General features: G+C 34.3%; 1 protein-coding gene across 1 annotated transcript in view; it reads right to left on the reverse strand.

Moving 5' to 3' along the window:
- Positions 1-23,506, reverse strand: part of WDR17 (WD repeat domain 17) — a 38,977-nt gene that overhangs the window by 1,338 nt on the left and 14,133 nt on the right. The window contains exons 7-29 of the mRNA XM_042811449.1: positions 23,065-23,252; positions 21,881-22,049; positions 19,966-20,057; positions 18,761-18,843; positions 17,823-17,909; positions 16,123-16,287; positions 15,637-15,839; positions 15,405-15,554; positions 15,175-15,305; positions 13,348-13,473; positions 11,701-11,856; positions 11,369-11,433; positions 10,832-10,964; positions 9,734-9,816; positions 8,826-8,925; positions 6,926-7,065; positions 4,978-4,998; positions 4,633-4,744; positions 3,849-3,990; positions 3,665-3,767; positions 2,624-2,725; positions 1,251-1,346; positions 885-1,095 (exon numbers count right to left, since the gene is read on the reverse strand). Coding sequence (XP_042667383.1) covers positions 885-1,095; positions 1,251-1,346; positions 2,624-2,725; positions 3,665-3,767; positions 3,849-3,990; positions 4,633-4,744; positions 4,978-4,998; positions 6,926-7,065; positions 8,826-8,925; positions 9,734-9,816; positions 10,832-10,964; positions 11,369-11,433; positions 11,701-11,856; positions 13,348-13,473; positions 15,175-15,305; positions 15,405-15,554; positions 15,637-15,839; positions 16,123-16,287; positions 17,823-17,909; positions 18,761-18,843; positions 19,966-20,057; positions 21,881-22,049; positions 23,065-23,252 — 2,858 coding nt within the window. The remainder of the gene's footprint in view (positions 1-884; positions 1,096-1,250; positions 1,347-2,623; positions 2,726-3,664; positions 3,768-3,848; positions 3,991-4,632; positions 4,745-4,977; positions 4,999-6,925; positions 7,066-8,825; positions 8,926-9,733; positions 9,817-10,831; positions 10,965-11,368; positions 11,434-11,700; positions 11,857-13,347; positions 13,474-15,174; positions 15,306-15,404; positions 15,555-15,636; positions 15,840-16,122; positions 16,288-17,822; positions 17,910-18,760; positions 18,844-19,965; positions 20,058-21,880; positions 22,050-23,064; positions 23,253-23,506) is intronic.

Raw genomic sequence — 23,506 nt, forward strand, 5'->3', positions numbered from 1 at the left:
CAGCTTTCTGTGGCTATTAGCAACCACTAAAACATGTGCATGCATTTTTCGCTGAGCCACAGCAGAGATCACTGGTCTCAAGCAGAAGTACTGGCAGCAAGTCCTTTAGACTTGAGGTTGTTGTTAATTCTGTTTACCTTAAAGATCTTACTAGTGTTTGGTGACCTCCCATTGCCAATGCAAAACCATCCCTCTCAATCCCTGAACAACCCCATTACTCTTTGGCCTGGCATCTGGCACTGCACAGAGAAAACAGATAGCCTCATATAAAAGAATAATTTCACACTGAGGCAGCACTTGGAGAAAGTAGCCATACAGAGTAGTGTTTTCAGGACCCATCTAGTTTTCCCAGAAATACCAAAAAAGGCATTATAAGGGCAAGCATGTTTTGATCTTTAAATCCTACGGAAGTGAAGCAAAAATATTTAAATATTCAATTTTTACTATCTGACTTTAATTAATGAATTTTAACTATTCTGTTGTTATTATTAATCACAATGGAAACACAATGTCAGTATGTGGTTGAACATGACATTTTTTAATCAAGCCGCAGTGAGACAATGATATATATGAGATAATTTACAATAAACGTGTATGTAAAAAGACAAAATTTGGCAAAATGAATGCAGCTTTTTTTTTTCCCCATGAAAACTAAGAAGTTTCAGATTGGTAAACTGAGTAATCATTTGGCTGGACAACTCTTTACATAACCTTATTTATATAGCAGATCTCAGCACTTGTCCTTATCTTTAACTTCTGCTACTGTAACAATATGGAAAATATTAGTCTTCGCACATGATGGTATGTACCTTAGATTTATGGTAATCTCATCAATACTCACTGCTAACACCATGATGAGTTTACCTGGGCTCTCTGAAACTGACCTGTATCCTTAGCCCTGTCAAACAAGAGATGTGAACATCTGAATGGCTGGGAAGATTTGATCCAGTGACATAGTCAGGCCCAATCATTCCTTTCAGAGGCTCCTCTTGTATACGTGATACCAGTATTGAATAGACCTTTTTCTGTGACTCAGATGGTGGGGTGCATGGCAATTCATTGGTAGGTCTGTGAAAAAAGAAGTTTTTTTTCCAACTACACATCATAATTTGTTTTGGAAACTAACATCCATAAAATATTTTTTTTAAACATTAATATAAAGATTTTTACAAAGGAGATAATATTGTATTCATAACAAAACATTTAAATGCTAGTAGAATCATCATACTAATTTTTTATTTTCCACATACTTGGTTGATTGAATGAAGGCTCTCCACGCATCTAATTCCTCAGAGAGCTGCTCAATTTTCAACGGTACAGATACTTTCCGTCTTTTTAAAAGCTGACTGAAAAGGAATGAGAATAAAGCCCAAATTAACAATGCATATTTTCTTGAAAGAAATAATATTCAACTATTTTTGATACAACTTCATCATTTCATCCTTCATGATGGTCACCAGCATGAAGCCACAGAAATATTAAATTACTAGATATAAGATAGACCTTTTCTTTTAAACTTGTCTTTAGGTATCTCAATTTATATATTTATATATTTATTTAAGCTTATCTTTAATTATCTTAATTTCCTCCTCCCCTCCCCCCCTTTTTAAGAGGCCCTTCAATACTTTAAGACTTTTATTTCCTAATAATGACAAGCTGACTGCAACTAAGTATATATAACTGATGTGAAGCAATATCCTATCTAGCAAAGGCAAAACAAGCTGCATTGTGAAATCAGTGACATCTTGGACACGGCTTTGTTACCCAACAGGAATAAAATCAAAAAGATTTGAGTGCACCAAACTGTGAGGGAGATGTTATTGCTAGAAATGGCAATTAGTCAGATGGACAGCACAGAGGAAGACTAAATAACAGTGGTTACATTTTTGAAGGAGTACTGAAGTACTGCATATAAACATTTTATTTAGCAGCAGATTAACAGAGATTATTGATCTGAATTCAAGTCAAGTGGATTGATTTAATTCAGTCAAGTCCAAGAGAGTCAAGTGAAGACAACTTAGGCTAGGTTAAGTGGTTCAGGCCAAGTGGGATCTCACCAGGTAAGCAAGCCAAGTGGTGTCAAGTGGGTGAAGTCAAATGGGCCATGTCAGGTAGGGTCAGGTAGGTGGGGCCACGTCAGTGAGGTTAAGCCAAGTCGCATCAGATCAAATGCACCAAGTTAAGTCAACCCAGGTCAATTTGATGAGGACAAGACAAGCAGGCAAGGCTAAAGTCAGGTCAAGTCGTGACTGGGTTGGGCAGGACCAAGTGGAGGCAAGCGTGCTAGACCAAGCAAAAAGCTTGCAGATAGGGAATATTAGCTCACTGAGTACCAGAAGGTTTCATGATGGGAAAGGAAGCAAGTGCACAGATACAAGCTCTGAAGTCACAGCTTGCCCTTGATGCTACTGAGCAAGTCTTCACAAGAGGTCTACACAGCATACAATCATGCACGGAAGTAATGCTGAATGCTCATCTAAAAAACCAGTTTTTCCTTACACAACAAAGTGTTTTACTGAAATCATTAATTCAGAAGTTGATCTACCCAGAAACATGATCTGCCTACAGCATATACCATAAAAGGAACTGAGATTTTGAAGTGTTACTAAAAGCATAATATTACCTTGTATATTCATAAAGTGCAGGTACAATGCTATTGTACTGTCTTCTGATAGCAAGTAAAGCACCGATATAACCGCACAAAATTAGCAACTCATTCCGAAATCTATAAATGAACAAGTATTAATTATGAACAATAATGATTTCAAGCATTTTAAAAAAACACATTCAAATATATAAAATTTTAAAGCCTATCTCATCAGTCCATGCTTTATGAGGAATACGTCTGCTAATTATGTTTAGTTTCTGTGTGATGTAACTTATTACATTTCACCTGCTTTATACTGATATAAAAATTACAGAATTGTGGAATCACCAAGGTTGGAAAACACATCTAAGATCACCCAGTCCAACCATCCACCTATTACCAGTATTTCTCACTAAACCAAACCATTACATTTTAGCACATAACAGTCACATAACATTACAAAACAGTGGTGCTCAGACCTTTCAATACAACAAAACTTTAAATAAAATTGCACCATATTTGTATGATCTTGAGTACTATCAATTTTCCCCACAGACACGAGTTAAGCTTTCTGCTCATTTTAGTTCTTCATATACATCTTTGCAACCATCCAGGCCTAATTTAAACGATCTTTTAATGAATGGTGAAACACAGCAATCTAACTATTTTAGAGTTAATTTTAAGATTAACTTAAATTGCTTGATTGCTTGAATTTCCTTAACACTTTGACATAAAAACACATTGTGTGTGATATCACTGCTCTTCTTCAAAAAACTGAAACAGAAAACTAATCAAAGTGAGCTTCTCCAAATAAGACCAATATTGACACACCCACTGTAAATGCCTGCAAAAGTAGCAGGCAAATCTCTTATTCTTTTTGCTAAACCTTGAAAATTTAGGAGAATTCCACATTCAGTTCTCCAGGCTGAGAATTAACCTATTGACAGCAATCTGTTTGTACCACTGTTCTTGTCAAACAAAAGTGATACTTAACAGTTTGAACCAATAGATTTTTTTTAATCTATACGTTTCTTTAAGTGAAACTTCCACTTTCATAAATATGGAAAACATACTCACTCTGTACAGTTAGTCAGCATTAATTGTTCAGTGCGAATGTAACTTAGAAGGTCAAGGTATGGACATACTGAATCTAAAGTCCAATGTGAGTCACGGAGTTGTTCTGTTCAAAAATAGAGAAAATAATTGAAGAGACAAGCTATACAAATTAATTATGCTTTAAAAAGTTTCTTTATTCAAGTACCTTTCACATACTGAATGCCAATAGGGAGAGCTTTTTCTGGTTCACTGCTTAGCAGATAGTACTTTATAGTTTCAAATATATCACCGAGTGCCTCAGTTGTTTCTGCCAATCGCATACACTCTTCTACATCAGGAAGATTACACTAGAAAACAATGATTTTGCTAAAGAATTATTATAATATTTAAAGAATTATCTAAGATGCACAAGAATACAAAACATTAAGATCAATCTCTCTCTGAAAAGATGTTTGAAAGATGCCTCCATACACCAGGCATAAAGAAAGCCATTTAGACCAGAGAACAGAAGAGGTGGTTCTCTAACTTGAATTGAACACAATTAACATCTGTTTGCGTTGTTAATGATTGCGAACTTGCTACTACTGCTTAACAGATGTTGAACATTAAGGAAGGTAGTGGAGCAGACTCTATCGCTTCCGAAAAGAGGGGAGGGAGGATTTAAGGAAGTTACAGATCTAAGAAGTAAAACAAACCTGGGGTAGTAGATAAAGGTGCCCTACCAAGATCTGGTTAGGCTACACAAGTAAGGAGGCGGCTATGAACCCTACAGACAAGTAATTCTGATGATCATAAGCTACTTGTGGAAGTAACTTGTGCCATGGAAACAGTGCACAAAACAGAAAGCAAGATTAAGTATACAACATAAGACTGTTAGTGACAAAAATCTTACAATTTTTATTAGGCCGTGGTCTTAAATATTCTGAAATTAAGAAAGAAATCAACACACAAGCTCTGTTAGCATTCAGATGAATTCTTTTTCAACGTACCTTTTCATGTAGGTCATTTCTTTCAGCTGTGCATCCAGGATAAAAAGCACAAAGTTTTATCAACTGCAGCTTATTATCAGGAATCATCATAAGAAGATCAGCTGCTAAGTCCCTGGATAAGCAAGACAACATACAGTTACTCTTAATTGTTTGTAGAAAGAATGTGAAAGAGTTTTCCACTGACTACTTTACAGAAGAAAATAAACAATACAGCTACTTTCAGATGAGATAGAAGCAACAAAGCAACTACATATGAGTCTACTGTCTATTTTTGGTGCAGTAAACAATGCAATAAACAATAAACAAAATTACACACTTCTCTCTTTCTAGAAACAAGCAATATACCTGTATCCAAGTGATGGAAAGCTAAAAGGAAGACATTGAAACAATAATGAACAAATCTTGAACAAATTTTTGTTTTATATTCTCACTTTGAATACAGAAGAAATTTTGAATAGGAAGTAACTAAATAACAACAGCATATCCCAGAATCAGGTAAGCCTACTTGAATAACAGAAGAAATCTTTCCAGTGCCTTTTGACAACCTAAAAAACCTAATGCCAAAAGATCTTTGGAAGATGTGTTATACAATTACTATGAAATAGCCATTTTTCCAAGATACAAAAAGACTTTGAGAATATAGCATATTTCACAAATTTTCAAGATCTCAGAGGGCAGTGAGGTACTGGGGTACTGGAAAGGTTGCTGGGAGAAGCTGTGGATGCCCCATCCCTGGTGGCATTCAAGGCTGGGTTCAATGGGGCCCTGGGCAGTTAGACCTAGTAGGTGGCAAACCTGCTTTTGGCAGGGTGACTGGAAAAAATAATCACTTTAATAAGCAATAACTACTCTATTTTTAAAATTGACTAGAAACTGCTCAGCTGAAAACTAAAATCAAATGTTCATTAAAAAATTCAAAGAAACACTCATAAAATGGCCTCAAATTGTGTTATGTAGAATATTTTTCAAGAATCAAATTGAAAAGAAATACTTAGTGTATGAAGAAAAAATAAGGTGGCTCTATCAGGTTACACAGAATTCAGTATTTCAAGTAACCTATTACTTGCCTTCTGAAGAAAGTTCATTTTAACTGTACTTAGATGCTAAACAAATAAAATAAAATTAAAATGGTGTTCATAAACTCTCACTCATTTACTCTGAACAGCTGCATGTTTTTCCTGTGGCCGCAGACTGGGAGGGGGCATTCATATTTAGTTTTGACTTTTTTTGTTTGGATTTCATATTTTCAAGCATTTCTAGAAAAAACATTCCATCAGAAATTGATTTCATTAGTTATCAACCTTTTGATATTCCTTGAGGTCTCTACAATGTTTCTCTGAAACAAAATGTTTCCAGCTGGTGGATATTCTTAAAAAGAAGAACTGGTGCAAAGAAGCGAGGCTTTCAAATAAGCTCAGAGGCTCTCAAGCTCCATCTTACCCATGCATGATCACATGAATACAGAAAACCAAAGGATACTACTCTATGCTGTATCTGTACTACAAAATATGAAGAGACTCAAGAATTTCTATCTTTTTATTTGCCTAAGCAAATTTTAAGTTTAGAAGCAAAACTGAGGCCCAATCACATCTGTTTAAATACGTGGTCTATTGAATGTAAATTCTGCAATAACTGTACAGCTGCCAGATATATCTTAGCAACATTTTATTGGTAAAGAACAAACAAACCAAAAACATATCTTTCCAAGTAAAGCCACTACAAGTAAGAAGAAAAAAAAAAATCTAGCAGAGAAATGAAATTTCCCTGTATGTAACAAATAACCGACTCCTCCAGCTTAAACATTAATCTCATTTTCAAATCTTGTCAGCTGCCCTGGATATCCAGTATCAGTATAAAGTAATTCCTCAATCTCTTGTGATTTTAAGTTGTCAAACAAGAACTTAGAATCACTTTGCAGATCCTGCTTAAATTTCAGTGTCTTTTGACTTTGTCATTCAATACTAGCCTCACTCTATCCAAAGCAATCACTTTTACTCAGTATAGACTAGGACTTACTATGCTAATTAGTGCCCAAATAGATATCTAGCTTCTTCAGTGTTATTTATACTGTAAATGACAATGACTCTTCTCTCACTTAAAGTCCACACAATCTATTTTGAGGTTAAAGTAGAATGTTTGCATTCTCTGCACTTCATAGGTGCGATTTCGATTCAAGCAGAAATTTATCTACTCACAGTGGCCTGGTGAATGTAAGCCTCAGTATGAGACAGACCATTTTTTTTTTTCAGGGGAGGGGAATAAACAAATCTTCTTTGGAGTAAAAAATTCTTACCATGTTGTTACTGTCATACATTTTCTTGCTAGTAATTCTAGGGCATAATGTGTTGCTTGTGCTGCTCTTTCTCCTAAGACAGTACCCACACTGACTGCCAACTCCAGCTCATTTCCACGAATCAGGTTTGCCACTGCAAGCTTGCTCAATGAAAAAATTGTATAATTAAAGGACACAATCATTTTTGAGGATTCACCATGTTCAGTACATGACATTCATTTACAAGACTGCTTTTTTACAAAAAGGAATTTAAAAAAACGCATTAAACAAACTTTTCACATAAAATTTAAGCCTCTTGAATGCGTAGTAATTACATATCATGTTTTAATCAGTTTTCAAATAATCTAATAGATTTCCTTTTGCAGATACTTCCTTCATTTGATCAAAGAGATTAAACTTCATACATAAAGGAATCACTATCACGATAGCTAAGTTCTAGGTAAGGACAGTAGTATTTGGAATAAATATTTCACCACCCTTCTTGCTGAAATGGATCTCCAAAAAAAAAAAAAAAACCAACAACAAAAAAACAAAAAAAACAACAAAACAGTAATGTCTCTCCTGTACATATCCTCTGGGTAACTGGAGTTGCTGATAGGAATAGTAGAACATTAAACAGCAAGACTATACAAAACTTCAAGCTTATAATTTGAAATACAGACATTAACTGACAACTTTTTCTTCAGAGAAAGAAAGTAGGATTTTACTCATTTGAAGGAACAGCAAAGATAGAACATGTTGGATCAGAAGCAAAAAAGACCAAAGAGCAAGGAAAAGAGGTAATTTAAAAAATTATAAGAAAATGAAAATCTTACAAGTTGCCATTTTTTTCGCCAAGGTTTTTTTTTTTCCTATTGACTTTGTTTATATCAAATTTGGTGGAGATCACATTCTTCATAGTACAATGAAGTTCCAATTCTGAATAGGTATTTTGGGTCACAAAAACAGTAAACAATAATGCTGTGAATATGTATATATGCAAGATATCTAGGTACAGTGTATTACAGAATCACAGAATGGCCAGGGTTGGAAGGGATCTGAAGGATCATATATACTGCCTTTACTAAAATTCAATTAAACAATGTATTACGAGGGCTGCTTTGAAAGCAATGTCATTTATTTTATTACATTGTCCCATGATGTCAGAGGCAGATGTTGGTGATACAGCAGTATAAGTTTAACATTCCCACCAATATCCCATGAAACATTTTTGTTGTGTATCAGATGGCAGCAGAGGTAATCTGACAAAATGGCATTTGACATGGAATTGCACGTGAAGCAAAGATCGCAATTTAATTCCTCTATGTGGAAAAAAAAAAAAAAAGCACCTACTGACTTTCTTTGATGCTTGCTGCATGTTTATGGAAATCAAACAGCAGATATTAGCACAGCGAAGAGCTGCGTGGGGCTTATCAGCAGTGGCAACAACAGGTCACCTCCACTAGTTCAGACTGTTACAAGCACGGCATGCTGGCTCTTGTTCATCACTGGAGAAAATGCATAACTAATGGTAACAACAAACAGTGTTCTGCAGCTGACAATTTGTTCCATCAAACAGTGTTATTGTGCTCTCTCTATCTGTTGTTGTTTTCATGGAAATAAACAGGAAGCACTACTTTAGAAGAAACCTTTGTGTTCATGAGAGAAATCCAGAATTTAAAAAAAAAAAAAATAACCAGGATTTTGCCACTACCTTCAATATTGCAAAGATCAAGCCTGTGCATAAAGAAATACAAAGGCAAAACCAAGTTTAACTAGTAGCATTTAGAATGCAGCACGCACATTTGGAAAAACAAAACACAAACCAGATCATTAATACGTGGTGATATAAAAAGTCAATGTTGGCTTTCTGCAAATAAAGAGTTAAAAAGAAAATCGGAAAGGAGAAATGAGAAGTCACCTCTATGTTTTCAACAGCCAGATGGCAACACGCGGCAAGCACTGCATGGCCATCTTGGAAATACCACTCTGCCAGTTCCTCACTGACCTTCTGAAGAAGCCTGCAGTTAACAACACATGAATTCAGCAAAATAACTTTAAGGTTAGAGTTGCTTAGCTTTAAATTTAAATACAAGTTTGCTTAAGTATCCTGAAGTTTCTATATCTAAATTACAAATAATGACGCTCTAGTCAAAAAAGCTACTGGTTTGAACTGAATCCATCTATGCTAATGCACATTCATGTGGATTGATTTCACAAAAATCAACACCAGTACAGCACTGCCTCAGACTGAGGAAAGAAAAATACAGTACACCGATATTAGTCCCGTACTTGTGAACACTGCATAAGTTTCTCTCCAATTGCTCAAAACCTATGAAGGTACATGAAGTAACCACACAGTCTCCAAGCTCCTTTTGTTAGCAAACATACAGCTTGATAATGTCACAGAGACTTTTGAGCACTGTTCTGAACAAGGAAGGAATAGTGGCTTCTGAGGAAAAACACCAAAGCTTTCAGGAGAATTTGTGTAAAATATGTGGTCTCCCAGATACTACTTAATAATAAAACTTACTCTACATTTTCCAAAAACTCTAAAGAAATAAAGCTAAATGTTTAAGGACATATTTAAGTGTATAAGAATGTTCCTTGCAATAGCAGTACATGTATAATAAAAAAAAAAAAAAAGCCAGAAAGGGGCAATACAGGGGAGATTATACAGTACAGCATCCGTTGGAGGACAATTGGCTCCACGAAATAAACACTAGAAGATGTAGTACTTTGTTGTCAAATTTTGCATTGCCGGTTCCAAATTAAACTACTGAGATTTATTCCACTTGATGATTTTAATTATAAACTACAACAACTTACGCATTATAATCATCTGTATTGTTTAAATCAGAATTGGAAGATCCACTCATTGTGGAGAACGGTGTATTTCCTTCACAAGCTGCCTGCAAGAGCATAAAGTGACAGATTCATGAAAATGTGAATTATAACCAATCACGTGATTTTCAATAAGAATAAATCTGAGCTCTCTAAAAATTCTTCTAAAGTCCAACTATAGCAAAAGAAGTGTTTAAATCAACAAGCCTGTTCATAGTAAAGTTTTAGCCTGGTTTTATTCAGCTACACAAGGAAGTCTACAGAAGCAAGAGATCTCTTCTTTTCTATGAGTTTGTAGACAATTTTTTCAGGTTTTGAATCAGCTTCAAATGGATAGTGAGGGCTGCTAGCTTGGCCACTAGGAACAAATGGCTGTGACTGGAAGTTGAAATCCAAGGACATACTTTAGTAGGCATACCAGCAAATCCAGAAAAGCCAAAGCAGCATAAGCAAAGCCTTTTTTGTTTCTTTAAAACCTGACAGTTCAAGAAGCTGTATTAAGCAGGCAAAAATTACTTAGAAAATAAAGGAACAATGATAAATGGAAATGAATTACCAGACTTGCATGTTTTGCATACCCTGTAACTTGCATTTACAAGGTGATTGTACTGTTTTATTGTATTAAATTAAAAGGTTACCTGAATACAAGTGCTGATTTCCTATGTTTATTACTACTACAGCTGAAAAATTTCACCCTAAGATTCTGGAGGAAGAAGTATAACTAAGGCTTTGATGGAAAAATATGTGAAACTAAGAAATTTAAAATAGCAGATTGGTAAGAGTCAGGTTATATATATAAAAAAAATATATATATATATTTTACTTTAACCTAGCACTAATCATCGGATTTTATTATAGCTGCCCCTTTGGAATTTAGAAGAATCGGGCTTAAAATCAGGGAGATGCATTTTTTATGACCTTAGTAAAAAAGCGGCCAATAGAGCACGAAAGTAAAAAGCAGGATTTCGTTAGTTAGCGATTTTATAATGTGAACAGAGCTAGTCTTTTAAATATGCTCGTCGTCTTCAGAGTCAGAAATGAATAGCTAAATGCTATGACATACACTGGTATATGTAGTAATACCTGTGCAACAAGTAGAGCCTCATTCAGCTGTCCTCTTGAACTAAAGAAAGCAACTAGTTTCTTCACGTCTCCAGTAGCTATACAGCATGGGATGGCATCATCACTTTCTTCCTGAATTAACTGATCAGCTCTCCTAATTAAAGAAATGAATAAATAAACAAGAAAGATCTAGGTATAAAATTGACCACTACACTTCATGGTATAGGTGTTAGATGAAGTTACAGAAAGTTCACCAAAACCCATCTGCATTTACAAATCTCAGAAGATGCAAGCTTTAAGGATACTGCATTCTACCAGACAAAGATTTGAGTTGAACTTGTATTTTATGCTTAACTTTTTAACTCGATATCCACAATCACATTTGTGTTGAAGTTTCTGACAGTTTCAGGCCAAAGCTTACTGAAAGAAATGTAACATTGCTAGAGTGCCGTAACAGAAGCAATTAATACTAATACAAGTATTTCATCTTAGTACTTGTTGTTTGTGTTACTTTAAATACAGAAGCTACAACACAGCACTTCATTTTCATCACTTTACCTTTGCATTAACTTCTTCCAATATTGCATCGATACACCAGGTGCAACTGAGAGAGCTTTATCCCACTAGAAGAAAGCAGCAATATGTTTTTCCTGATGATTGTACGTTGGGAAAGTGCTGTATCTTTAATTACTTTTTATATTTCTTCCATTACAATAAATTTGTCAAAATGTTAAAAGTGTAATGAGCTACGGATTAGTCTTTGTATGCTAAAAACAATTTAACTAGAGCAAGATCACTTTTCAAGATTTATTTCGCCTTTTGTTGCTATACCAGACGGTTTTCATAATCTTCTGTATTTAATTCTTTTCAGTAATTTTCTGATATTTTACCTCTCCGAGCTCTACCATCAGTTCACAATACCGCTGAATTTGTCCTAATCTTAAATGTATTTCTGCAGCCTCCTTAAGCGCTTCCTTTTTACTTCGTGCACCAATACCGCCTCCAAATATGGACATTTTTACTGCTGTCAGTTCATGCGCTTCAGACTGATGAAAAAAAGGAAAAAAAGAAATAATTCAGTTAGTTTGCAATGATGAAAACAAGTTTTGTGAAGAATGCATTATAGTCAAACATTGCAATGGAATACAAAAGCGATAATTTAGGAAAAACTCTTCTCAGAACAGCATAGACTTTCCTTGCTATGTCCTTCAATCTTGTACATATTTTGGTTCATTCTCAACCATTCTCTCATATCTAACATCACCTCACCTAAATGTCCATTACAAGCATCTCTCTATTTTGAATCTAAAATGTTCCTGGAGGTCATAGTTATTGTTCTTCTACTGATTTCCAAATAAAGAAAGAATAAAGACAGTGGGTTTAATGTTCTGTCACATCCATATGACCAATAATTAACTGATATTTCTAACAACTGCAATTTCTATTCTGGTTTAAGAGGTAAGAGCAAATTTCCCCATCTGGCAGAGTCTGAGAAATAAGCTGCGAAAGGATCACAACAAACATTAAAGAGCAAAAATAAACTTCACGTTTCATATATCCTGAATTCTTGAGCTCTACCGTAAATGCACATGAAAGCACCTTTAGCTCTTTATATGTTTATATTTCAACAGTACTGAATAAACTGTGGCCATTCTTTGCAGTTTCAGTTTTTTGTCTACATTACAGTTTACTATGGCAATGTCAGCTGCTGAGGAAGGCAAACTATTTGTTTTTTGTTTTATTTTCAAACCAAACTATCTTACTTTGTTACGATGTAGTTGCTGTAATCACAGTTAACATCTGCAATAAAAAATTTCTATCACCACAGCCTTAAGATACATAAGGCTACTCCTTAATAAGAGTCTTCTGACTTACACAAAAAAGACAGCATGCAATAGCAAACATCACATAATACCCAGTGGGTATTTAGTTCTTTAAGGTGGCAGTTAAGCACGACCTCATTCACACAATTAAATCACTTTCCTCTATTTCCAACTCAGTCGTTAGAACACGGGATTGTTTAGCTTCCCTGAGAAGTCCCTGAAACAACCACATATCTTCATATTCTGTACAAATTGTACATTTGATTGCATATTCATATATAAATAATTCCTGGTACTGGAATTTTGCATTCATATCTGAATCAGTCTAAAGCTATGCATTTCCATTAACGACAGGTTCTTGCTTTTCCACTCCTTCCAGACAGCCTATTTCTGCTGCCTCTTCCCTATTTTTCACATATAAATATCCCTTTCCCTCATATGGACACATATAAACTTTGGTTCTATATTACAAACTAACTTTACTGAGTATAGAATAAAACTTAGAACTTTAGTATAGTATTTATCAAATCACTACAGACTCACCTAGAAGCCCCTGTTCTAACAGATCAGTATTGCATAGAGAACTAACGTTGCACAATAATTTTCACACATAAAGTTGTGATCCTTTTATAAAACATCACACGCTATTTATATATATGTGAAATAATAAACAGATTATTAACATTTTTCACATAACATTTATGTTTCACTTACCATTCTAAATCTAACAAGATGTTTGACATGCATAATTCCTTTGCAGTAATTTCGTGGAAGCAGACTATCATCCTGTCCTTTTATTACAGCAACTAAATTCCACAAATTTTTGTTGCCTCCTGGAGGCTAAAGTTGTTACAGATGAAAAAGAAAGTTGTATTACAATAATATTCAAGAGAAACAAAACTTGCTGAGACCTTGAAAAATGCTTGCCAATCAATTCCAAGGAATAAAATTCCAGACTGTTTTAAAGTTAGAAATTTTACTATGAAAACAACATTCAAGATAATAAAACCCCTTCATTTCTGAATACAGAAGATACCATAAGATTCATGAATTTAAGTATTTGCTTATGTGTAGTCACAGCTGAAGGCTCATCATCTTCCTCTTTTCTTTCCTAGTGGATACTAGCTATGTTGTAATTAGTGCAGGCATAAAACAGTATCTGCTGGGTTGCAACGGATATCCAAGAAGTTGTTTACTATCTTTTGTGGAAGAAATGCATGAGCCAAGTAAACAAAAAAACAAGCCCAAGTTCAATGCAAAATCCAGCTGTCTGCATTAAGAAAGAGACACGACTGGTGCATCAGTACACAAGTTCTTACAGGTTACAGTGATATTTTTTTTTTTTTTTTGAGTTTTTTTTCCTAAAATTTTAAGCATTTACACTGGTCTAGTATTTCAATATTTGCCTCTGTAAAAGGAGGATGATGGCTTTATATTGAATTAATACTTGAAGGGAATAAGTAATTAGAAAAGCTTACAAAAAAATCATTAAGCCTTTGACCTGAAAGAACTGAAAGAACTTTTATAAGAATAAAAAAAACGACATGTTTAGAAGCCTCGTTATTTATGAGCTGGTAAAAATCAGAAGAATCTACTCACAATAGTTTAAGCAGGTGCTGGACTTAAAAACCACTGAACAGCTGATGAGAAAAAGCTATTCTCTGAAAATTCTAGTATTCTGTAGTGTAAAATTCTAATATTCTAGAATTAACAGACATCAAAATGTAGCATTTTCATCAAACAAGGAATTGTAGAAGAACATTTTAAAGGAACAGTCAGGAAATTTCAGGATTTGCAATTGAGGAGGAGTGTTTCAGCATCATATCCTAAAATTTAGCCAGAAATCAAAGCATACACATATTTTGCATGAAGTTGGTCTTTGTAGATCAGCATATTCATTTATAGAACATCAGTGTCTCATATAAACTGTAATCCTAAGACATTTTTGCGCTTTTTCTACCTCAATTTCAGCTTCCATGCAGGTTAAGTGCTCATAGGGATTCAAGAGTTGGTAATTTCAACTCAACTGCACCAAAAAGCTACAGTGATTTAAAGGAAATTCTACTCTGCAACAAAGCAAAGTCAACTGACGGACACCGAAGCAAAAGTAGCTCACATCTACAGCTGCCAGATTATACAGCAGTCTGGTATCACACAGACTCTGGTAGTTTAAACCTTATCCAGCAACCCTTTGGCAGATTAAAATTCAGTGTAGTTTGATATAAAATGTATTTGCTTCAACAGAAAAGTCTAATTCATATTCTTATGAAAAATTAAACTGTTCCATCTGTTTCCCTTTAAGAAAGCTTGGTCTTCACAAATTCAGTCACACATTTTTGTACGCAGAATTATTATGAGAAAGATTTGATTTCTGCATGTTTTTTGAATTCCCTTCAAGTAAGAGAGAATAGAACAGTAGAAGCAAAAAGCTTTTGTTCTGGAGGTTGACTTCAGAGGAGAAAGCAGGACAAAATGCCAACAGTATGTTGTCTAACATCCTTAAAGTGCCGCCAATGATCCTTAAGTTTATAGAATACTTACAGAAAAACATTCTGAAAACCACTTTAGTTTTTCTTCTCGAGGATTTCCTACCATCTTTTCCACTTCTTGCTTAATATCTCTGGAAACTTTACCACACAGCAAAGGAGGAGCACCAGATTCTACAGCACGATCTAATGCACATAAAGATTCATAAATTATATATGCATACGTAATTTTAAGTACAGTAACGTGTATAACATTCAAAACAATTACACATGCAATTTACTTACCTATATTACCAATAACCTCATCCCAACATTTATCTGCTAAGATATTTATTGGTAGAGGATTTATAAGCGGTGTCAGTGACCAAAGTCTCACAGTAGAGTCACGAGAGCAAGATGCCATAGTAAATGGTCGACTAGGATGACATGTTAATCCTAGCAGAGATAGAATTTAAAAGCGTGGTCAAGTACTTACAATTCATTTTAATACAGAAAGAAAATATATTTTAAGTAATACCATATACATCTGCTCCATGATCATAAACAGTGTCCAAGCATGTTCCATCTCTTGTGTCCCAGATTCGAATTGAATAGTCCCAACTGCCAGATATTAGAAGGTATGGAATTTCAGGATTCCACATCAGTCCTCGTACCGGAGCTCTATGTCCACTAAGAATATTTATACAAGCATCCTGTGTGTAATCCCATATTCGAACAGTACTGAAACAGGATACAAAAGACGTATGGTCATTAAATCATCTACTGAAATGACTCTTACTTCAGCAACATTCTAAGCTTCAGAATATTTACTTACAATTACTTTCGTGAAGATTTTACAAAAGAGGCTGGAGTTAATGCCCAGCATTCTGAATCTGACCTACAGAGAGGTCTGACTGACTGTATTATTCCCAGAGCTTCTTAAAGTGCCAGTGGCAGCAAGAGCACAGAGCTCAAGTCATTTTGACAGCCCTTTGTGATCTTCTAATAGTTCAGAAATACACACCCATCATCAGAGCCACTGCAGAGGATTCCTTCTCTCAAAGGAGACCACCGTACATGAAACACCTTTGCAGTATGTCCAGTAAAAACTTTCAGTGGCTGATCAGAGCTAGTTGCCAAGTAATAAACACGAACATTTTTATCCTCACAACCAGTAGCTATCATGTCTCTACAAAATAAAAATTGTAAATCATTAGTCACTGGAATCATGAGTATTTATGATTTCTGAGTTTAAAAATAAATATGATGCATATTTTGCAATTCACTTTTAAAAATAATTTATTTTTGTTTGCCTTTTGTCTTTTTATAATCAGAAAAAAAGGGTGAAGAATAGTGTTTGTACAGGAGTCCAAATCAAACACTTCTGAATATAGTGAGTATATCGTATTCAGAACTCAAAATAGAATTACTACTAGATTGAATTACTGCTGCTTTATGATTTAATGAAATAGAAAAAAGAATGTGGAAGAAATCTATAGATTGTGAGAGTTCATATCTATCTCAAAACCCAAGTTCCAAAATTAAAAACATAAAAAGTAGGGGAAAGTGGAACAAGTATTCAAGGAGGATAAGGCCTACAACAGAGCCCTTTCTTGTCCCTTCTTGCAGATTTCTTACATGCTATTACAACAAACTGCACATTGGGAAACTCACCAAGAAACAATCTGATAAAATTCAGGGGAGAAGCAAAGAACAGCCTTACTACAGCATTATTTTAAAAATCACTCATGAGAACTCCAACATTAATTAGAACTCAAGTATTTGCAAAGAATTCTTCAGTTATTTTCAAGGTCTTACACCAATGTATTCTGTTTTTCAAATAGTACTTTGTTTGTCACTGGGGTAAATGCTGCCATACTTTTTTTTTTTTAAATCAATGCTTATTATCAGTTTATAATATTGCATGATGTACAAACATTTAACATTTTAATGGAAGAGTTTCTTCATGTTCTGCTTTGATTCATCTTTGCTTTCAAATTGAATATGTAAATCATTAATTTAAGACCTCCAATTGATACAAGGCTCTTATTCAGCTATATTATTTATAGTCATAGAATAATTATCAGCTACTCTTCAAAGCATAGACACATTGGGCTCCTTCTAATGACACTTCATAGAATGGGCACAATTCTCTAGATGCAAATTCGTTTATAGCTGTTTATGGATATTTATGTCTATCAAAGTAGCATAAAGTATTCTCAGAACTGGACAGTTGGCAAGAATTAGACAAGTGTCAGAAATGCATCATGAATTTGTTAAATATTAAGGTTTTTGTGAGAAGGATCTAACAGCATGATTCTATCATATAATGCAGTACCATAGAAGCTGCCAGAACTGAAAGGCATTTTGACGGTAATGGTTTTCCTAGAAATAATTACCATCTGAGAGACAGGAACTTATTGGCTCAGGCATAATATGATGCCCTAGTGGATGTCTAGGGTGTTCAACAGTAGTTTAAGAGATCCTCATGCCTTGTCTAATTGCAGAACATACATTTCCAAAACAGGTTACATAATGCCTTGTCATACAGGTCTGCCATTAAATGGCATGATACTCAATTTGTTTTTCCTTCTTCTAGTTTAAAGATAGCTTTTTTAGGAATCTATTAAGGAGTCTTTGTAAAAAAAATTAGCTTTCTGGGCATTGCTGGTAATCCATTTCAATAGTAAATAATATTAATTATCAGGGCTATTTTCCACTCACTTGTTGTTTTGACTCCAGTCACAGCCAAACACTGCAGCTGGATGTTTGTACTTGTGAAGAACATTGCCATCAGTGGTTCGAATAATACTGAAACCAATTACAATAGAATATTATGAGTATGCTATTCAAAAGTCAGCTTTGATTCTATGCAAATAAACACACAGCAACAAAAGCATACAGAAAGAAGCTTTTACTCCTACCCCTCAGGTACAGTTCCATATATTTCCCAGCAAAACGTTTCATAGATGATGGAGTCCAATTAAACATTCCTCCAGAGAAGCTATAAAGTTTTCACACTGTGGTACCTCCATCCCTAAAGAATTCTTACAGCCCAGAATCTAAGTCACGGTGATAAAACAGGTATGAACAGATCTTTTTAAAAAAATTGATTTCTGTATAGAATATGAAATTTCTCCTCTTCTTGTTAGACTAGGGTTGAAAGAAAAACATTAGAAAGAGCTGAAAGGAAGATTTTTAGAAGTACTGAAACACATTACACAAAAATTCTTCCCTTGCATTTGATAGTTTTTGCAAATAAACTACTACCCTTCTATAATAATAAAATGGGAAATACTTTTTTGTTCTATAATAGTGATTCTTAAAATTAAAAAAAAAAAAAAACAAAAAAAAAAATGAAGACAAAGAAATAGCTTTTGAGCAGTGTCTGCTCTACCTACAGATAAAAAACAAAGATACACTTTGCTAAATAAAATTTATGAAACAGGTTTCAGTACCAAAATGTCAGGCACCATTCCTTTTGGAAACACTTCCTTTATTATAATTTTTTATATCATAAAAAATATATCCTAGTAAATACAGGAGATTAGTATATCCCAAATTTTGTCCAGTGAGTAGGGTTATAAAATTTATCACTGATGACGTTGTCAAAATCTACTGGCTGAGATGTGCAATTTTTTTTTTCTTCCAGTAACACTCACCAAAATCCATCATTGCTGCAGGTTGCTATTCTTTTGGAATCTTTATAACTCCAGGCAATGCAGAAGACAGCATTCCTTCCATGCTTCAAAAAATGCAAAATACCTATCAATAAGAAATAACTCACCCTTTTCTCTTATCTATTGACTTGTGCTTTTTTTCCCTCTCCTATGGGCTCCAGCCGTTTCCTCCCACTAAAGTGTAATGTACAAAACCATGAGGTCCCAAGTGTGTAAAGCCATAGTGGGAGACACAGACAGTAGTAAAACTGTCCTAGTTTCCAGGACAAGAAACAAAATTGGATTAAGAATAAGCAGCTCATGAATCTGAAGCTTGAATAAATGCTAGCTACTTTACCAAACATCAAAATTAGTGAGAATGAGTAAGTGTGAAAACTTAAGTGAGATGTCCATCAGAACCAGAGGTCAAAAACAGTTGTTTAATAGTAGCAATGTGTCAATCTTCTGATGTGTTAGAACTCTTGAATGGCTGTTTGCTTTATTTTATTAAAGATGTTCTTTTCTACATTTGTCTTCTTAAACAGCAGCCTTTTCCTCTGACACAGATGTAGCCACAGGTAACTATGTCTAACACAAAGACTAGAGCTATATATTGAGAATACAAAAAACAGTAGAGAAAACTACAAAACATTGCATGCCGCTTGCATGCTCTTTCAGCTATTGCCCCAGGACACACACAAACCTGTACAGATTACTGGTAACGTAAGGCAAGATTCTAAATAAGCCACATGTTTTAGCATGTTTCAAAAGGCAGTTTTATTAGTCTAGACTTCAGCAACTGAAATTCTTTTCTATGAAATTCTATGAAATTCTTTTTCTATGTTTCAAAATCTGGAACACCATCTCATTATTTTATGTTTTGATCCTCAGTTTTGAAGTCTATGTCCATATAAATTTACACTTTTAAGAAAGAAGCCACATTGCTTTTGCTATATATCACTATAGAACCACTTTTAAGATACTGGAGACTATCTGGTTCTTCACTATTCTCAGGTTACAAACATTATCAGAGGAAGTAAAAAAGACTTCACTTGTCTCACAAACAAACTAGCACTCACATCTTTCTTTCTATTGGTTTCTGTTATAGGCTATTGTTCACTTTTTTTTTTTTTTTAATTGCTACATTTATTTGGTACTAGAGGGAACAGCTAGTTTACATTCAATAGACAAAAAGGAAATAATCTTACCTCACTGAATCGTGTTACTATTTTGCATCTTGGGATGTCCCAGATGAAGCCACCATTTCTGCCTGTTGCACCTGCTATGCAGTTCAGATCTCCTTTAGAGAAAGACATTTTTAAGCTATCACGATTAATGTGAAATCAACAATGGCACAAAACCAGTAGTTTTTCCACACTTTAAGGCCAGTATTTGATATTAAGTAGTAAATACCTGTTTCACACTTTTTCCTACATTCCTGTTTTGAACAAAGAGTAAACTAAAAGTTGTATAGTTGAAAAAAGTATTCTCAATGCCTGTTGAAAGTTTTGCTGTTAAAGTAACAAGAAAATAACGTTTGATAAAAGCATAAAACCTTGATAAAATCTTGATAAAAGACTCAAACTGAGAAACACATACAACTTCAATGCTTCAAGCTTGAAGTAGATCATTTGCTGTTGAAGTTCCCTGTGTACAAATACAAACCATGCAAAATGCTGCACTTCTTTTGTTCTCCTAAATCTTGCACCAGGCAGCACCTGATGTAACAAGTCTGTACTTGAGTCTGTACTCATACTCTATGAAGTGGGAAATAACAACATAAGACTCCAATGTGAGAATCGGGAAATCAAGCTTCTCCTCACCACAGTGAACGACTATGCCCGATGTAGAAAAAAAAAAAAAAAGGCAATTTGTACAAGGGGAGTCTAGATAAAAGGTGCATATACAGAATGGAAAGAAATTCTGGTGGGACAAAGATAGAAGTTCTTTTGAGACTAAAGTCAAGTAATGACAAATACTAGAGTATATTTTAATACTAGAGTATATTTTATGAATGAAGCTTAAACAATTGTACAAAGGTTGGGAGGAACTTGCTAGGAGTAAAGGATGTGAAAGATGTTCTGTTGGAGATGGGTAACAATGAAGTGTAAGGAACTAAAGAGTACACAAGCTAAAGGACATGCTTTCAATTAGCCTAAATGTAGTAATTTTTAATCATTCAGAATTCAAATCTTGAAAGGCACCAATTCTACTCCTCCCCCTCACAAACAAGTTATTCTCTTTATGTGAGGTGTTTTTAAAATTTCAGTTTGTACTAGCAAAGATTTTAAAACAAAGCAACTGAAAAAATGGAACATCCTTTTTCACACGGTTATAATTTACATAGAGCAATTCAAATCATCTGTGAAGAACAAGGTGCAAGAGATGCTCTGATATGAAGTGCCAATTCATTTCATTTATACAGGCTACATTCAGCTTCCCATAACAATATTTCTTGTTAAGAGTTTGAATTCATAGGAAAGTCTGTTGAATTTAAACTTGAGGAAAAAAAAAAAAAAAAAAAATCAATAAAATTTTATCTGCTGTTTATCTGCTATCTGCTATTCAGTCACATGAACCCTAGTTAACAAGTACTGACATCAGTACTTGTTATCATAAATGTTCTCTTTAATTCAGCTAAATACGTTGCAGAACAGTTCCAACATTAAAATTTCCCACCAACTTCAGTGTCATCTAAAAAACAGTATTTCACAAAAAAGCAGTCTTTAATATACAGCTCAGTGATTAGAATACCACCTAAGGACGAGCCAGAACTAAACACACATATTCAACTTCTTCAGCATAAAATACAATTGGAACACTTCTAAACAATTGCCTCCCAGGCAAAGGAAGCCTTTTCATCACCTCTGTAACGGAACGTTAGAAAAACTGGAGCGTTTCCTTCCTACAGACTTAATATGAGATGCAGAGATCATTCCTCACACGGGTAAATCTGAACAGGTGCTGAAGAACTGGATTCTACAAGGCTTAAATATGTTACTTTGATTACATTTCAGAACTTTTAAGATACTCTTCTGTCTAAAATGAATATTTTTGTGACACAAATTGCTGCAAATCAATGCTGACTCAAGATCTTATATACCTTAAGCAAAATATTCTTACCTGGAGCCCACGAAATGGAATAAATAACTCCCTCGTTACCAGGAGACGTGTAAACCGCTGTTAAAGTATTTATGTCCCACACTTTTATTGTACCATCAAATGAAGCTGTAGCAAGAAGATCAGGGTTATCAGGTTTGAATTCACAATCAAAGATGGTCTCAGTATGTCCCTTTAAGGAAAAAAAAAAGTTGAATCCATTTTTATTACACTTAATGTTTTTTCCCCAGAAGTCCATCTCTAGGTAAACTCTAAAATCAGCTCTATTAAAAAGCAATTAGACCAATTATGAGTTCTAAAACCTCTGCACATTTTGACTATTCAGTTAAAAGAAAAAAGGATTAAAATAGCTAAGACTGTAACACTTTATCCTTTGAAGAACATTTTTAAAAACAGAGAAATGTTACCCTAAAACAATAGGATGATGCAATGCCAGAGATGCATTGTCCATTGGAATTGAATTGATGATAACAATAATTAAAAAATCTAAACCTAAACAAAAACAAGCAAGAGAAAACTGTAAAACAGAAATTAATGTTACCTTTCAGGTAAAGAGTATCTGACCAAAATAGTCCAGTTCTGTAGATTATATTCTAAAACTTTTTTTTAGAATTCCAGTGATTTCTATGTTCTAAAACCAGGCATTTCTATATTGCAGTTTATACTTCAACCCTTCAGAACTTTCCCATCTTAACTGATTAAAACACTCTTGTGGAATTTAATTTGACAGGAACATGAGAAGCAAAATAATATACACAAATTTTTTAAGCCTCATTTGATTTACAGAAAAAAATCAATTAAAAGCGAAAACAACATAAGCCTCTATTCAAACACATACTGGAGTATACCTGCAAGCTATTTAAGGTTTTCGAAGAAAACTGAGTGGAGAAAAAAATCCTTTTGAATAATGGACCAATCAGGGAAAAAGAGGTTCACTTAATATGCGATGAACCCAATCACAAACTTCTCCCTCAAAACAAGCTGATATGAGGGCAGCTCCAAAGGTAATATTTCTTAGAAGTTCATGAAGTTTCAATAATATTTCAATTAGAACAAGCAAACAAACTTCATCACCACCAACCAGAAAACTCTTAAACCTTCATTTCTGAATGACAACAGATTTACTGTTATAAGAACATGCTAGGTAAGCCAAAACATCATTTCAAAACAGAAAAAAAGTGACTTACCAATTCTCTAAGGAAATTCCACTTTCTGGCTCCCAAGTCATAAAGGCCAACACCACCATCATTGAAACAACAGACAACATGGCCAGGAGGAAGAGAAAATGCTTGCTTTTGTGATGAAGTCGGAGGAGGAACAGCCTCACTTGTTGAGGATGTATGAGGATATTTAGTAGGAGATGGACACGAGAATGCTTAACAAAAGAAAAATAGACAAGTGTTTCTATTTTTTATGTAATAATAGTTATACAGAGAAAATTTGTATTCCAGAAACTTTATTTATACATATATGCACATGTGCGTACACACACACACACATACACATATATATATATATATACACACATACACATACACATATATATATATACACACATACACATATATATATATATATACACACATACACATACACATATATATATATACACACATACACATACACATA

The sequence above is a fragment of the Centrocercus urophasianus genome, unplaced genomic scaffold (genome assembly GCF_019232065.1).
Source record: "Centrocercus urophasianus isolate 14NV4802_14NV808 unplaced genomic scaffold, USGS_Curo_1.0 seq_13, whole genome shotgun sequence".
Lineage (NCBI taxonomy): Eukaryota > Metazoa > Chordata > Aves > Galliformes > Phasianidae > Centrocercus > Centrocercus urophasianus.